Raw genomic sequence first — 16,532 nt, forward strand, 5'->3', positions numbered from 1 at the left:
GCCTACAAGGCACAAAACTATGTGCACATTAATGTTGCTGTAATTGGTTTTATTCATGGGAACTATTAAACTGTGACAAATTTACTGCTGTTTTCAGCTATCACTCCATTATTAATACCCTGGCTTTTACATTAATTTAATCAAAGGAACAATAGTATTGTTACTACCTCTTGATCCCTTGTTTTTTACCTGCTTCTGCCAATCAGCATTTTCAGACAAGTTTTGACTGATTCCTTCTCCTGTGTGGCATATCTGTGTCTGTTTAGTTCTTATAAAGAAATTGGCATTGGCATGTTCTTTTCATTACTCAGTTGGTGGCCCATTTCGGAATTTAAATAAATTATGAATACACAAACCAGCATAAAAATAATCTAACGTAATAGTAATGTAAAACCCCTTAGAACTATTTTGCCAGAGTCTCAGTATGATCTTCAGATAAAGCAAATGTATAACTGCATTCAGTTACCTAATTACTTTGCGCAGCATAAAAAGGCTGCTCTGAAAGGAATGCCTCCTACTTCATTATGCTGGCCCACAAGGTCAGAAGTGGTTGTTGGCGGTACAGCAGTAGAGGCTGAACCTTCCCACCAATATTCCATTACATTTTGTGACAGATGGCAGCAGAGGGGCAGTATGACAGAATGGCATCTGACATGGAAGTGTAGATGAAACAATGGTGTAAAACTGAATTCCTCTATGTGGAAAAAATTGTACCCATTGATATTCATCAATGCTTGCTGAATGTTTATGGAGATCAAACAGCGGATGGTAGCACAATGAGGTGGTGGGTGGTGCGCTTCAGCAGTTGCAACAGTGATGTGAATGACCACATTCCTGACAGCCATGCACAGCTATTACATCTCAAAATGAAGAGTATCTCTACAGCTCATCCACATGAATTGGTGGCTTACGACTAGGGAATTGCGTCTTCAATGTGTTGGAAAAAATGGTGGTAAGACTGGAATATTACAATTTCATTCCAGGTAGGGCCCACAAATGCTCACACAGGAAAAAAAAGAACATTGTATGCACATTTGTCAGGGCCTACTTAAACACTATGAGGCTGAAGGTGACAGTTTCCTGGATCACCTCATTACTGGTAACAAGACATGGTGCCACCACCATGAGTTGTAGTCAAAACATAGGATCATGGACTCATGACATGACTTTCTTCATCAAATAAAAAGTTGAAGATGCAGTCCTAAATAAGTAGTGGTGTGCACTGTCTTCTGAGTTAGGAAAAGTCTAATCCTTCTGAATTTCTTGGGACCCAGGCAAACCATCAACTGCTACATCATGACACTGTCTAAGCTAAAGGCTCAAACTCCCAAAGTCAGCCAAGAGAAGAAGACAACCTTTCTTTTGCAACATGAAAACACCAGACCCCACAGAAACTTAAAGACTGTGGAATACATTGCCAGTCTCGGCTGGACAATCTTACCACACCCATTGTATACTCAGGATTTGGTGTCTTTTGATTTCCACCTGCTCAAGCTGATGATAAGTGGACTGTGTGGGCAATATTTTCCTAGCAGCAGCAGCATCATAGCAGCTGTGAAGCAGTAGGTCACCTTCACAAGTGCAGAATTTACAAGTACAGAAAGTGCATGACTAATGGTGATGTCTATGTTGAAAAATATTTTTTCTAGCTGAGAATTTGCTCTACCCAGTAGTGTTATTGTGTTTATTGCATCTTTTACAGTTTCCAGTGGGAAAAAAATTGGAGGCATCACTTTTGGAGCAGTCCATGTGTACCCCATCTGTTCATTGATCATCCTTGCAAAATTCTATTTCTTGTCAGCTGTGTATATGAAAGTTCTCAGGTACTGTCTCAGAGCAAATACTGTTCTGAGATAACTCCGTAAGATCTTCATACTGCCAATAAATCCTCCAGTGTGAGGAAAACTAGAAAAACTCAACCAAGCTTTCAACAACTATTATTTCACTGTATACTCAGAGCCCCATTTTGGGCAGCGCTTAAGGACTGAAGGGAGAACAGTGTCCAGCTACCTTCCCTATCTTCATGCCTTGGACATATTTTAACCTAAAGAAGTTCTACATTACCTAGGCCTATGAGCAGTTGTACTTGTTCCATGACTCTGAAATCAGATTGCTTATTTATTTATTTATTAATAGTTCAAACTAACAGTTTCAGTGTGAAAATAGAGACATTGTTCTCTCATACCTTTCACTTGACTAAAACATATGTCTTTCCTAAACTGCTACTGTTTCTGATCACAGAATCAGGTAAATCATTTGTTGAATATTTTTATGTCCTGCAGCATAGTAATTTTAGTCCAATTATAGTCCAATTATAGTCCAATTTTTTTAAGATGATGTCTTTAATACTGTATGAGATTTTAAAATCTCATAAACTTGTCTAAGGACCTCTCTAGATAAGAAATAGCATCCCAGACAACTGAGTATTGAACAAGTTCTCCAGTCTCAGTTTTCCTGGAAGTGGATGAAAATAGTGTGTATATAAACAATGTGTGATCCTCTGACAAGTCACAATTCTTCTGCAAAGATAAGTCTTGCTGAGCCAAATAAGTTTTAGAAGATATTTATGCCACTTTTAGTTTTAAATAATTGATTGCAGAATGAATCTTACATTTTCAACTGCTAAAAATACTGCTAACTAGTAAATTAAATCTATATTTTTCATTTCATACAAAGTTTTGCACGTGACAGACCACCACCATATATCTTTCTCCTCATCAATACAAACAGTTGGAAGAGTTAAAGGTAAGCAATATGTAAGGATTTTATTTTGAAATATAGCTTTGCTGGAAGTTGTGCTTTCCTAGAACTCCCTTTCATAATTTTGTTTATGATGTAAAAACAAGCCCATAGTCTGTTTCTGCACTTTCACTGCAGGTCTATAGATTCAGTCCTGCGTTTGTATGTGGAATTCTACACAGCAAAAGGTACAAATCATCTTGACATCTGAAAACAGCTGCCGTAAGAAAGTCAATTTCCATTTCATTTAGATAGTGGAGGGCAAGTCTGCGTAGGTAACCAAAATAGTTTTGTGCAGATTGCTAGCAATTAATAGAATGTCAGGCATTAAGTACATTTGTGGATATTAGAGGTGTTATCAGAACACAACATTCCCTCCTTTCTATGTCAGCAGACTTTTCAGTCTGTGCTGAAGAATGATTAAATAAGAAAATAAACAGAGCCCAGTAAGGCCATAAATCCTGTGGAGCTGCAGATGTAGATGCAATATAAACCAACTAAATTGTGAATCTGTTAGGCTCCTTCCCCAGTGAAGGTCTATTTCTTTGAAAATGGCCTAAGCTGAAACATCACTAGCATGTCAATACTAGTACTTCTGAAAAATTATTGATTATCAATACGTAAATATCTTTCTCTAATTTTGAACACTGCTCATAGAATATTTGCCTTTATAACTTTTTAACTTTTTTTTAAACCATACTATAATTGATTACCATAGAGTTCACAACAGGCATGGCAAAACAAGAGCTTAGAAAATGGCATGTGACTAATTTCATTAGTTTTCTGTTTGCAAATTTTTGCCAATATAATTGAATATTGTAGTTTATTATTTTTGTATTAATTGCTTTAGTGATTAATTTCTGTGCTGCAGGCAGCTCATGGCTTGCAACTATTCACAACTTGCAATACGGTAGAAAAAAGTCTCTCTGATTTTGTAGTAACACTGCCCCCTCTGTTCCTGAATGGATCACACAATTTCATCAGTTTAGTTATGTAGCAAATAACCAAATCTAATTTTCAAGAGTCCTATCAATCTGTAAAAGAAATGAAAGTGAAAAAATAAACTTTAAAATTATATCAGGAGAAAAAATATACACCTAATATTTCAGACGGGGAAGGAGCAGGAAGACTAATAATTTAATCAGGGATAAGAGAATAGGAGTGAAGTCACTAGGCTTCCTTGTCATTAAAAAACAGATATAGGCTGACAGAAGACTCATGAGGTTCAACAGAGCTCAACAAGAGCAAATTCTATAATAATCCTAGGTGCCAATAGAGGCTGGGAGCCAATCAGTTGGTAGGGATGTCTAATTGCTGTCTTCAGCCATTTAAGTGGTAATTTCAGAGAAGGAGCCATCTCTTTTCAGAGGGTCATAGTGAAAGGCTGAGAAGCAGTAGGCATAAATTGAAGTGACGAAAGTTCTAGTAAGACATTAGGAAAGAAAATCGCTCTGCAGGCAATCAAGTGCTGGCACAGGTGGTTTTCGAAAGAGGTTCTGAGGTCCTCCATCTTGGTGATATTCAGAACTTGTCTGGATATAGCCCTGAACAAACGAATCAAATTCCAGTTAGCCCTTGCTTGAGCAGGAAGTTAAACCAGATGACTTTCAGAGATCCCTTTCAGCATAAGCGCTGCTAATATGATTCAAGACTAATGCTAAGCTAGTGTTAACACTGTGCTGAAGTCCTCCCATCTAATTTTTAAGATTCACAAATGACTATGAGAAATCATAAAGTGTTATATTATTTTTTCATCAGCTTACAGCAGTACAGACTGTAAGATGTTACAGTTGATGAACGAGAGCTCACTTAATTACTATCAGCTCAGCTTCCAGGGCTTGCCTGTTAATTATTGCTGCCAGGACCTTGTTGCCAGCTAGAATTGCTTAGCAAATTAGATCCTTTGTAGCAGTCACAACTGCAATTGGAGACTACCCATGATAAGTTTTGTCCTTGGCTAGGGTGGAACAAATATGAGTATATATGCATCTTGACGATCACCACGTGCAAGGTGCTAGTGAAACACTGAATTCTAAGTGACCATGACTTCATTTACTTCTCCTTTGACCCATCTCCTTTGGGCATCAATTCCAAATTTAAATTGTAATAACATTTACAGGTGGTGATGTTTAGCTTTTACTAATGATGTACAGTGTCAATGATACAAAGTCAAAGCATGCAAAATACTACAGAGGAATCCAAAGTCAATTTGAACTCAGCTCCTCAGATTTGTGAAAGAAAATGTCTGGTGATGAGCAAGACCAGTTCTAGTATTGTTTCATACAACATGGGATATTTTGGTGGGTTGACATCATACAGCAGGCAGACTCTAATCATTCCCTATCCCAACTCCTCTCCTCAACAGGATACTGTGTGAAAATAAGACAGAAGATCATAGAATAATAGAAAGGACCTACAAAATCATCTAGTCCAATTGTAGATCTTGTGGGCTGAGATTAAAACAAGAAAATCCCTCACCATTTTGTATTTTCTCCAGGACTTTCATCATGTGTAAAACAGGAAAATGGGGAAAATTAATTTATTTTCACTTAAAAATTCTTTTGGATAGTGAGAAACAAAGACAAAACTAGAACACCTTTTTCCCAATCCACTTCATCCTAGGCTCATCTCCTTCATTCCTAACTCCCATCTCCCTCGGTGGCACAGGAGAAATGGGAATCGGGCCTGTTTTCATCCTCTCAGAGTTACTTTCTGCCTCTTTTCTCCTCACACTTTTTCCCTGCTCCAGTGCAGGTCCTGTGCAGGCTGCAGTTCCTCCCAGCAACCTGCTTCTGTGTGGGATCCTCCCCATATGCTGCTGTTTAGTCCTGGATCCTGCTCCAGCATGGGATCTCTTTCCTCTGCAGCTTCCTTCAGATGACATGCACTTGCTCCACTGTGAATTCCTCCATGGCTGTAGTGTGGAAATCTGCTCCACTGTGGGATCTCCGTAGTCTGCTCTCCACAGGGTGCTGTAGGGCCACTCCTTATCCTGCTCCCCTCACCCCTCGTAGCCATGTGCTGTGTGCCTTTCCCTACCCAGGCTTTCTCCAAGCACACTAGGGTGGCTTCTCTGCCCTGCCCTGCCCTGCTGGGACCATTGGAGCCTGCTGGAATTGTTTGTGATGGGTCATAATGACAAATTTTGCATTTCTTTGCTTCTTGCTTTTTTTTTTTTTTTTTTTTTTTTTAAATCTGGGACAGAAATTTTAATATTTCCTTTCTGAAGAGATTTCTTCATTTTTGCATATCTTGTATCTTGTTAATGAATATGAACGCTCAGAAATGTTGCAAAAAAAACTTGTCTATTAAGTTTTATGGTGTAATTAATTGATAGGCGTCTCCTGTAAATAAATAAATATTCCTTCCAACCCCTGCACTTCTGTGGTTCTGTGATTCATGTGAATTATTACCCTCATTTTCAGGTTATTTCTTTCTCATGTCAGTCCTCTGTTGGTACAAGCTTTCAGGACAGAAATGAAGCTGAGAAAATCATCTCGTGAGAAATACGTTCCTCTTAGTTACTATGAAATTTTGTTTGTTTCTCTGCTTGCACTTTTGATGTGTGTTTGTGTGGGGCTGATTGCACTTTCATGGGTAACAATCAAGGAGTTAAAACAAGGTAAGTACCAACATTCAACTTATTCAGGAGATCCTCAGTAAAACTTCAGATTTTGAGGACAGTATCATTGTCACTGTAATTATATTTCGTATTTCTTCCTATAATTCTAATGCTTTTGGCTTGGTTTTTTGTTTGCTTATTTTACACTTCCCTCTCTGGATATTGATCTAGACAAAATAAGCCAAGATAAAAGCACTGACACATGCCTTGAAGCCTGATGAAATGAGAGAATTTTCACATCTAATAATTTAAGAGAAGTCCTTGGAATTTAATCCAAACTGTAAAGCTTTGTTTATTCAGTCATATTCATCAAATAGTGAACATAATATTGCAAACTATGACTGTTTGCTTTTTCACTATGTGTATTGTTTGACACATGAAGACATACATAATCCATTGGAGTCTCTGGAGAATTTTAAAGTGCCCTAGAATCCTTTGAATCTTCTTTTCTTAAAAAAAGGGAAAAAGAAAAAATATCTTTTTGTTGTTGTTGTTGATCTATACAGTTAGGAGAGAGATTCTGTAGTAGACAGTCAGCTCCTAGAATTATATAAGGTTTATACAAAGTAATTCTCAGTATCTACTTGATGCTCATAATGTGAGGAAATCACACAACTGATGTTTGAAGTAAAGTAAATTTAAGAAATCTACACAGAATGACTTTTAAAAGGAATTGAAATTTTAGTTTAAAGATTTTTTTTTAGATTTATATTAACTGTGCACTTCACCAGGAATGCTGTGTTCATTTCTGGTCTCCCCAGTACAAGGGAGATGTTGAACTTCCCAGGTGTCTTTCTTACAGCAGATGCACTAGCATTAGTTTCATCATGTATAAATAATATTTCTAAGACATTTTTTAAATTATATATGACATGATTTACTTAGAAAGGAAAAAAAAACTACTACTTAGAAACATTTGTTTAAATAGATATGCAGTTATAAGGACAAATAGAAGCTTAAGGTAATATAATTACTGGTTGATATTAGGAAATATGTCACTAGCTTACGTCCCTCCATCACGAATTGTCTGTTACAGTACTTCTTAGTCAGATTCTCTTTTATTTAAATTCATTCTTGGATGTTAATGCCTTTAATCCCATTCTAAAAATGCCCCTGGTAATATAGCTGATAAACAAAAGGTATTTTCTATCAGTCACATTAATTCAGCTCTTATCTGAGAATTTCCAGGTTTTGTTCCTTATATTAGACATAGTTTCACATGTTATAGAGATTCACAGAATCAGGGAATGATTTAGCTTCAAAGGGATCTCTGGAGACACTCTAGTCCAACACCCTGCTCAAGCAGGGCTGCCTAGAGATGTCTGTCCAGAGCCATGTGCGGATGGCTTTTCAATATCTTCAGGGATAGAGATTCCACAACCTCTCCAGACAATCTGTTCTAGTGCTCATGCACCCCCACAGTAATACTACTGTCTCCTTTAACTGTTCAAACTGCTGTTGGAAAGTTCAGCATTTAGTATGAAACTGAAAGTAATGAGAAGCAAGGACAAATTGTATTCATATGTTTACAGTTATTACTTTTGTCAAAAATGATCTGAAACTTATGAAAAATCAGCACTTGGCAAAATCTCTTTATACAAAGCAAAACAGGTTAAAAAAATAATCTTTATGATCTGCATAGAATAAAATATAATACATTTGTTTATATTATTATAATTATTATATTATTTATAAATATTTAATTATATTTTTAATTATCTAGCTCAAACTGCTGGAAATAGCCAAGGCTACACAGGAACATTTAAAATAATTTCTGGGACATCATTCTCTCCTGCTTTGCAAGATAAATCATCAGGGGACTTCAAAGTCCTTGCCTTTGATGTTGAACACTTGGTAAGAACCTATTTATCTCTGGTTAAACCAAGAGTATGCGGTAGCTACATTAATTTCCTAACATAACCTGTTGATGATGCATTTTTACTTTCCCCAGACTGTGACATTTAGTATCTTAAGCTTAATCAGAAGTCATCATAGAATCATAGAATCACCAAGATTGGAAAAGACACTCAAGATCATTCAGTCCAACCATCCACCTACCATCAATATTCCTCCACTAAATCATGTCCCTTAGTACCACATCTAAATATTTCTTGAATACTCCCAAGGATGGTGACTCCACCGCCTCCCTGACAGCCTGTTCGAAATCCTGACCACTCCTTCTGAGAAGAAATTTTTCTAAATATCCAGTGTGAACCTCCCCTGACACAACTTGAGGCATTCCCTCTTGTTCTATTTCTAGTTGCATGGGAAAAGAGGCAAACTGTCACCTCACCGCAATCTCCAGGGAGATTTTAGTGATAAGGTCTTCTATGAGTGTCTTCTTCTCCAGACTAGACAGTCCCAGCTCCCTCGGCTGCTTCTTACAAGACTTGTGCTCCAGACCCCTCACAGCTTTGATTGCCCTTCTCTGAATACACTTCAGGGCCTCAATGTCTTTTTGTAATGAGGAGCACGAAACTGATCGCATACTCAAAGTGTGGTCTCACCAGAGCTGAATACAAAGGGACAATCATCTCCCTGCTCCAGCTGACAACACTACTTCAGATACAAGCCAGACTGCCGTTGGCCTTCTTGGCAACTTGGGCACACTGCTGTCTCATGTTTAGACAAGTGTCGACCAACATCCTCATGTCCATTATATTCTTTCTTTGTGAAAATCAGTGAAGCATCAAATAAAGTTTGCTGATATGAGGTGTGAGGAGGGAAAATATATTAAAACCATGAATGCAGTGTGCAAGTACATGTATTTTTCATTATTTTATTGGTTAAAAATTTATCTTTTTTGTATAGATACAAGAAATCTTTCAAGCAAGTGATCTGAGAAATAAATTTGAGAGATGTGAAATTTTCCAGTTCAAGTAAGTAAATTTGCAGGTTTGCTGTTCTTCCTATCTAGAATAAAGTTCAGAACAGAGATTTTCTGTTGGCATAACCTGAGATGAATGGAAATATACTAATATGTCTCTATGGACTCAGGTCCATTTAAATCGTATCACTTAAGGAATTTGCAAGTGAAGCTGTCACTTGGCACCATTTAAAGCTGCATCCTGTGTGTCCTAAAGAATCCATAGTATAGGCAGAGTAAGAGTAGCTTAATTTCACTTCTCAATATCCTGTTATCTCTGTTGTCCTACGGAAGGCTATCTGGCAAAACAGTTCAGTAAATGCAGTGAACTCTGTGGTACTAATTCAACCTGCACTGCTCTTCACATGGTCTTGAGTGTAAACAGCAAATATAACACTATAATCCACTTTTATACAGTTCCAGAACACACTTGCATCCTATCCACAGCATTAAACATTATAAGCTCAAGGAGAATAATATGCTTTTTTTTTTTTTTCCTATAGGAACCCTGAAGAAGGTAATGAAATCTTGAAGACATCTGAAACAGGGTAATTGCATACAACAATTTTCAGTTAGATATGAGCAGGAGACAGGGATTTTACTAATAGGATAAGGATATTTGCCAGCTATGAATACATCTATGCTGAAAATCAGAAGCAGATTTGAATCAATAGTGACGTTATAAAACAAATTACATGGAAAGATGGACTATGATAACCTTATGAAGGATTTTATAATACTATTTTATAATACTAAGGGAAAAGAAGTAGGCACTACATACAGGCTTTTGTCTCTGTGAAGATGGATCCAAGTAGCAAACTTTTGTTTCTGCATGTAGAATTAGACTTATCAAAATTGTTCACTGAAGATAGAAGCATGTCTGAGCTAGTTGCTCAAAACTCTGATTATAAATAAAGGCAAAAAAAAAAGTTACTTTTAAGGTTTTCACATCTATTATATTTGGATGCCTTTTCAGGAGAAGATCAATTATGCCAAAGAACAGCTTGTTTCCTTCCATCAAATGCAATAGAAATCTAGACATTTGTCTTCATTTCTGCTTTGAAATAACATCTGTTTATTTCAAAAATGATTTTCACGTTGACTCTTGCCATTAAAAAGGTGTTTATCCCTTTGGGCAACCTTGTTATTATTTGACCTTTAAAACTCTTTTGAGTCACAATGAAAGCAATAAAAGCTTTTGTTTACTCAGCACAGCCTAGAGGTTATGAGAAACAAGAAATTAAAGAGGAGAGTTTTTCCTTACACTGCAAACTGCTCAATCCTGCAGTACAGCTGCAGGCCATATCAAAAAACACTGCTGAGTCTGTTTCAATTTGATACTATAAACACTTAGGAATAAAAATAAACAACCACACTTAAATCTAAGTAAATGGAAAAAATATATATCTTCAGCACACATCATACTTTGACTTCAATCAGATACTTCAATCTAGCTACAAATATTGTATATAATGATGGAGTAAGAAACTGCAAAGAAACAAAATTCTGGATAAAATTCAGGCCTCATAGAAGTTAAATAAAGTACAACCACTGATTTCAAAATATCTATGGTTATATCCATTATTGTTTACTTATGGAAATATAGGTAATCACACAGCAGATCCTTGCGAAAGCATAATCCATAGAGGATGTTTGCTATCCAGCATTGACCAGTTTGTGTTATATTTTTATATCGTGAAAACTTCAGGTTCACCATCAATATTTTTGAGATTAAACTAGAAGACCTGTTAAGTATTGAGTAAACCTACTTCTTCAGTTTATTCCAATTCATTTTCATTGCATTAATAATAGTGCTATTGCTTTTTCTCTCCTACAATGGATCTAAGAGTTGCAAGGGAGATAAAAACAGTTTCTCCAATGTTCTAATGTTCTAAGCTAAAATTAAGAGTTTTTCCTTCCTTATATTAACCAGCCATCACTTTATGATACTACAAGTTTACAAGTGAAACCCCTATTATAATTAAATGTAGTCAAAATATCAGTAATTCAAATCATAGATTCCATTATCTTGCTTAACTTTCTGTTTTATATTGCTAGTGTTGTTGTGATCTTCGGCCTCTATCTTACCCAGGGAATAACAGCTGAGAAAATAAAGAATGAGTTACTTTCAGGTATCAACTCAAATGCAACTGATCTTTCTCAGACCTTGAAAATTGATGTGAACAGCATACAAATCACAGGTAATGCTAATATAAATCCTTGAAAACTGCTATTAATATGAGCAAAAACTTTGGATCCCAACCATCAGAAGGATTGTTATGCTTATGGGTGTTCTCCATTACTCCATCTCCATCAGCAGGTGAAAGAACTTTGTCAAACAGAAAGTATGAATCAGTTTAGTGTATGTCCCCTGTGGAAGAAATAAAGGTAAAAGTAGGGATTTCCCAGTCAAAAGCACCCAACTGCATCTATTTTATGCAGCATAACACTTGTAATTTCATTGTCCCTCAGATTAATGCAATTAAGCCTGGACTGTATTTCATAAGTAAATGCAACTATCAATTTGTTTTGCTCAAGAATAAGGAAAGTGGTTCAGCTTCACAGTGACTGAGGACTTATTTATTGAAAAGATGTCAAAAAGAATAGCAAGCTAATACAGTCTGTGACTTCTGGAGAAGGATACCTTAGTATCAAATTCCTCTGATACTTAGGTAAAGTGTAAATGGGAAACAAATGATGTGGCTTTAAAAACTAGATGTTTTCAAATTTTGGAAATACTCAAATATAGTGATTTTAAGCAAGTACTAGAAAACTGGGCAAAACCTAAGAAAAAGCCCAGCAAAATCAATGAGAATCTTTTTTTTTAATTTCAGTAAGACTCAAAATAGGCCTTCACTAAGTATAATAATAAAAAACAATTTGAATCCTTTGAAGTAGAAGTTGATTAGCTGACATTTGAAGTCCTGATGGAGCTACTATCAAGTAGCTACTGATTGCCTTAAGAGGAGTAAAACATTTGTTATGCAACATTTCTTACTCTGTTCTAAAAGGTGCATTTCTTGCAAAGTACTTCCGCTATTCAAAGGCTAAATTTAGAGTCCTGACATCCTTACTTCTTTTTACTATCTGCACCACATTTAACAACTTGTTCTAAATAGCTGCATGTCACTGTGGAAAGCAATTGCTTATTATACTTGAAAAATGCCTCCAAACGAAATTATGAAGAGCTTTTTAAAAGATTACATATCTGTTGATGAATTTTAAAGCAGTAAAACTTTTCTTGATGTGCATCATTAAAATGTCTCTTTTCACATGAGATGTCATCTGTCTATTCTATCAGGAGTGCTGCAATAAAGTAACAACTGTAACTAACGATCCTACGTATACATAGCACTTTTGCTTTCAATGTCTCAGTATGTTCTTCAAGACAAACTTTGTTTCTATTTCATATCATAGAGGGAATGAACTATAACACTTATCTGTGACTTGCTCCAAATAAATTTCCATAGTGACTAAGAGTAACTTTCTATCTTGCAAACAATTCCAGATTAATTTTAACTAATTTATCTGATATAAATACTGCTTTATGATGCAGATGCTCTGAAAAGCTCCATGGTATAAAAGAGTCAAGAGATTTCCAAGATAAAGACATTTTATATGTGAGATAATAAACAGAGACTCAGGATAGAAGGGAATTACGAGACTTTTCCTCCTTTGGAAGGTCAGTGTCTGAGAAAATGAGAAATGGTCAAAAATAGAGAAGCAGGATACTGTTAGTGATACAAAGAGAAAAAGCCACAGCTTTTGAGGATTTTTGACTGTGTTTTCTTTCTATTTTGTATAAAAATAGATATTGCACTATAAAAGGAGTTCATAATGAACTTGATTTCTTTCAGTTGTTGCTGAAAATCCTGCTACTACAATACTGCCTTTAACTTCATCAGGTCAGTATCCTTCATAAAACAGAAGCTATTTTTTGCATCCGTACAGCAGAAGAAACATAGGCTTACTGTTCAGCTGGTCTAGTTTAAGAAAGCCGCCTTGATTATACTTGGGAATTGTCAGTGTTCATTCAGTGATAGCTGCCCTTCATCATTTTTGACCATACGAGACACCAGTAATCTGAATTTGTACAAAAGCTGTAAGAGCTTATTCTGAGGATCAAAACAAAAGTTGAATCGGTCAACCATCTGAGCCACATGCTGACATTTTCATAGATTCAGACAGATAGATTCACATACTACGGTTCCTAGTACACTGAGTAATGTTAGTAGATTTTAATTCTGCTATCACTGGAAGACTTGTGAGTATAGGGAACAGGGCAGACACATCTCTGTCTCTCAAGCTTGCATAGTAGAAACCCACCAAAAGTAAGCCAGAGAGATGAGTAGTATAACATGTCCTTTTTAGCACAAGATACAGATACACATAATACATACAAGTTGCCACATATAAATTATCCAGGGCAGAATCGTGGTACCAAATCAGGCACATTGTGCAATTAGTATGAAGTCAAGATACATATGTTACGTATAGACTTATAAATATAGGAGCCAACTATTTATCAGTAGCCTAATTACACTCATAAATAAATAAATAAATAAATAAATAAATAAATAAATGTTAGTCCTTTTATAGGCCTATTAACGCACATAGTCCAAAGTATACAGTTGCTACTCTTTATTCCCAATGATACCATTAAAAACTGATAATACACAGATTTTCTCCTAGCTATCACTTTCTCTGGCCTGCTATCTGAACGTCACTTTGAGTCCTAAGGTCAGTGTTGCTAGTCCATAGCAAGAAGAAAATGAGAGTGAGGGGGAGGAAGGGGGAAGGGAGCAAGGAGATGCTGGCATCCTAAACTGGAATTGCAATAGTATTTCTAGCATGGATGGATTTCTTCCCTCTTTTTTTGGGTCTCCGTGAGATCGCAGAATCATAGAATACCTTGAGTTGGAAGAGACCCATAAGGCTCACTGATTACAACTCCCAAATCCAGTTATTTTTATATGCTTGCTAATACTACTAGCTTCCTTGTTCTTTCTTAGTCCCAAGTCCACATTTTACCATATGCAGTATGGTATATCTGTTGGAACTTGAGCTTACTCTCTCTGTTAACCCTAAAGCCTACTTTATCCACCTCACATATTCTGTTAGTGAAACTGCTCAGTAACTGAGCATGTATGATTTGTATTTATACTACTAATGCCTCTGCCACTGTCCTATGCCTTTGCTTTTGTGGCTTTTGTCATCAACTTATATGTGCATATTTGGGAGTAACACCTGTAATAACCCTATTTTTACAACCTTCAAGATTTGTTTTATTAGAACAGCCTGCTCATGCATGCATCTATTAAACAGTTATTTCCTCCCAAAATAATGATCCATTAAATGAGACAACAAGAAGTAAATTAGGTAGATACGTATGCATGTAATACTTCACAAACTACTGTGAAGCTATGAGTAATGTCCTCTGCTGAGTGAGCTGTGAGAAAACAGTCCATCCAGCTGCACACTCCCTGCACTTTCTCTGCTCTCTCCTCTGTCTTTGAACTCTGTCCTCAGATTTGCTGCATATAATGGACCTGAATGGTCCATTTACTACAAAATGACTTAGCTTAGCTTAATAGTGTTTGCCAAATCAACATGATTTGATAGAAAATTATTAGCAAATCCTCATGCAAGTTTGTGCACCAGTAAGTTTGAGTAAGAACACCTAACAAAAGTTAACTGTCTCTGACTCTAGTGATCAGCAACTACTAACAGCAAAAGTGATAGATGATAAACTATAAAGAAGACTTTACTACATTTCCCACTTTATTCCTTCTAGTCTGTCATCTCATAAACTGAAAGGGTCATTGACTGTAATGACACATATTTAAGTGTTGATATAAGTAAAAAAGTACAGAGGCATGCTAATACAAATTTAAAGAGGAAAAAAGGAGAAAGTAGGAACTGAGAATGTCCAGAGACATCCTCAATAAGATGAAGATTGTTATTAAAAAAATCTCTTGTGGAAAGGTATGTGGAACAATCCTAAGAAAATATGAAACAGATTTTTTTCCAATTTACTATCACTAATGTAAGTCTACTCAAGTACCTAGGCATTTGACTATTTGTAAATATGTAAAAACACATATATGTAAATATGCCAGTATGTAAATATGCAACTACACAGATTTGAGTCTCCTTATACTGTGACCACTAATTTGTTAGGCAATGTTATTTATATGAAGAAGTACTTATATGTTTAGTAGTAATTTGAAATTCTCATAACTTCTCTTTTATTCAACAAATCCTGTGAGTCTGTCTGTTCTCTGGCATCAACCCCAATCAGAATAGGGAAGGGAAAGAGAAGACAAGAAATCATTATTGTTCTATGTTCTATGATTCTTTTAATAAATTTTTAAAAAGCATTTTGAAGTTATTGAAAATGCACGAGACTAAGTATAAAAGAATGTAATTTACAATAATTTTGGTTTCAATGTATTTCTCTTAAATTTATTTTGACATTTGACAATCAGATTCAAATCACTTAAACTGGAGTTACAATACCATTACCTGAGCTGGGGTTTCAAGATGCAGTGAATAATGCAGATCTCATAACAGCAGATCAGTAGCTTCTTAGTAATGCCCAAACAACTGTAGGGGTACTTTCAGAGACTAAGAAGTAAAGTTCTACGCAGGGTTGTGTTTATGCAGGTTCAGAACAACTCACAACAAGCAAGGCTGCTATAACTTCAGGTAGGTAACTCTGTATGGGAAGAAGCAGGGCAATTACATGAAATAGTCTGGGATCTTAGGGTTACACTGTTTTTGTATATCTTGTTTTCATATTATTTCTTGCATTTCATTTCTGCAAGTACACAATATGTAGATTTACCTTTGATTTGACAAGAGAGGCCTCTTCAAAGAGACTGTACATTCTACACAAATGCTTCACGAGTTATACAAATGCTGATATATGTATATTGATATGCATACTGACTGTTCATTTTTGATGCATATTATTTCTTAGGGTTTAAAGGAAATTCTTAACTGGTAACAAACTCTCACAGTAATTCTGATGGATGGAAAGCCAAACCTGTTTGAATTGTTGAAAACTTCCCCTAGTCTCATAAAATGGTGAAATATATATGACATTTATAAGCATTTTTAAAGAGGTCTTATTTATTTACTGCCATTTCTAAGTTGACTTCAGCAGTCATATTACAATTAAGGATAATTTACTGTTTCCAAAAGAAGCCAAAATGTTTCATTAGAAAATGTTAATTTATTTATATCCAGTAGATGGCAATGCTGTTTAGTTTTATGATTTGAAGAACTAATCTAGAGTGGATT

At 35.9% G+C, this 16,532-nt stretch overlaps 1 protein-coding gene across 1 annotated transcript in view; it reads left to right on the forward strand.

The window, feature by feature from the left end:
- Window positions 1-6,216: 6,216 nt before the first annotated feature.
- Window positions 6,217-16,532, forward strand: part of TMPRSS15 (transmembrane serine protease 15) — a gene marked incomplete at both ends in the record, with an annotated part of 53,053 nt that continues 42,737 nt past the window's right edge. The window contains 9 exon segments of the mRNA XM_079539461.1: window positions 6,217-6,361; window positions 8,085-8,215; window positions 9,173-9,240; window positions 9,731-9,775; window positions 11,286-11,428; window positions 13,085-13,129; window positions 13,132-13,136; window positions 15,840-15,867; window positions 15,870-15,935. Coding sequence (XP_079395587.1) covers window positions 6,217-6,361; window positions 8,085-8,215; window positions 9,173-9,240; window positions 9,731-9,775; window positions 11,286-11,428; window positions 13,085-13,129; window positions 13,132-13,136; window positions 15,840-15,867; window positions 15,870-15,935 — 676 coding nt within the window.

This window comes from Tetrao urogallus, assembly GCF_951394365.1.
Source record: "Tetrao urogallus genome assembly, chromosome: 1".
NCBI classification, from domain to species: Eukaryota; Metazoa; Chordata; class Aves; order Galliformes; family Phasianidae; genus Tetrao; species Tetrao urogallus.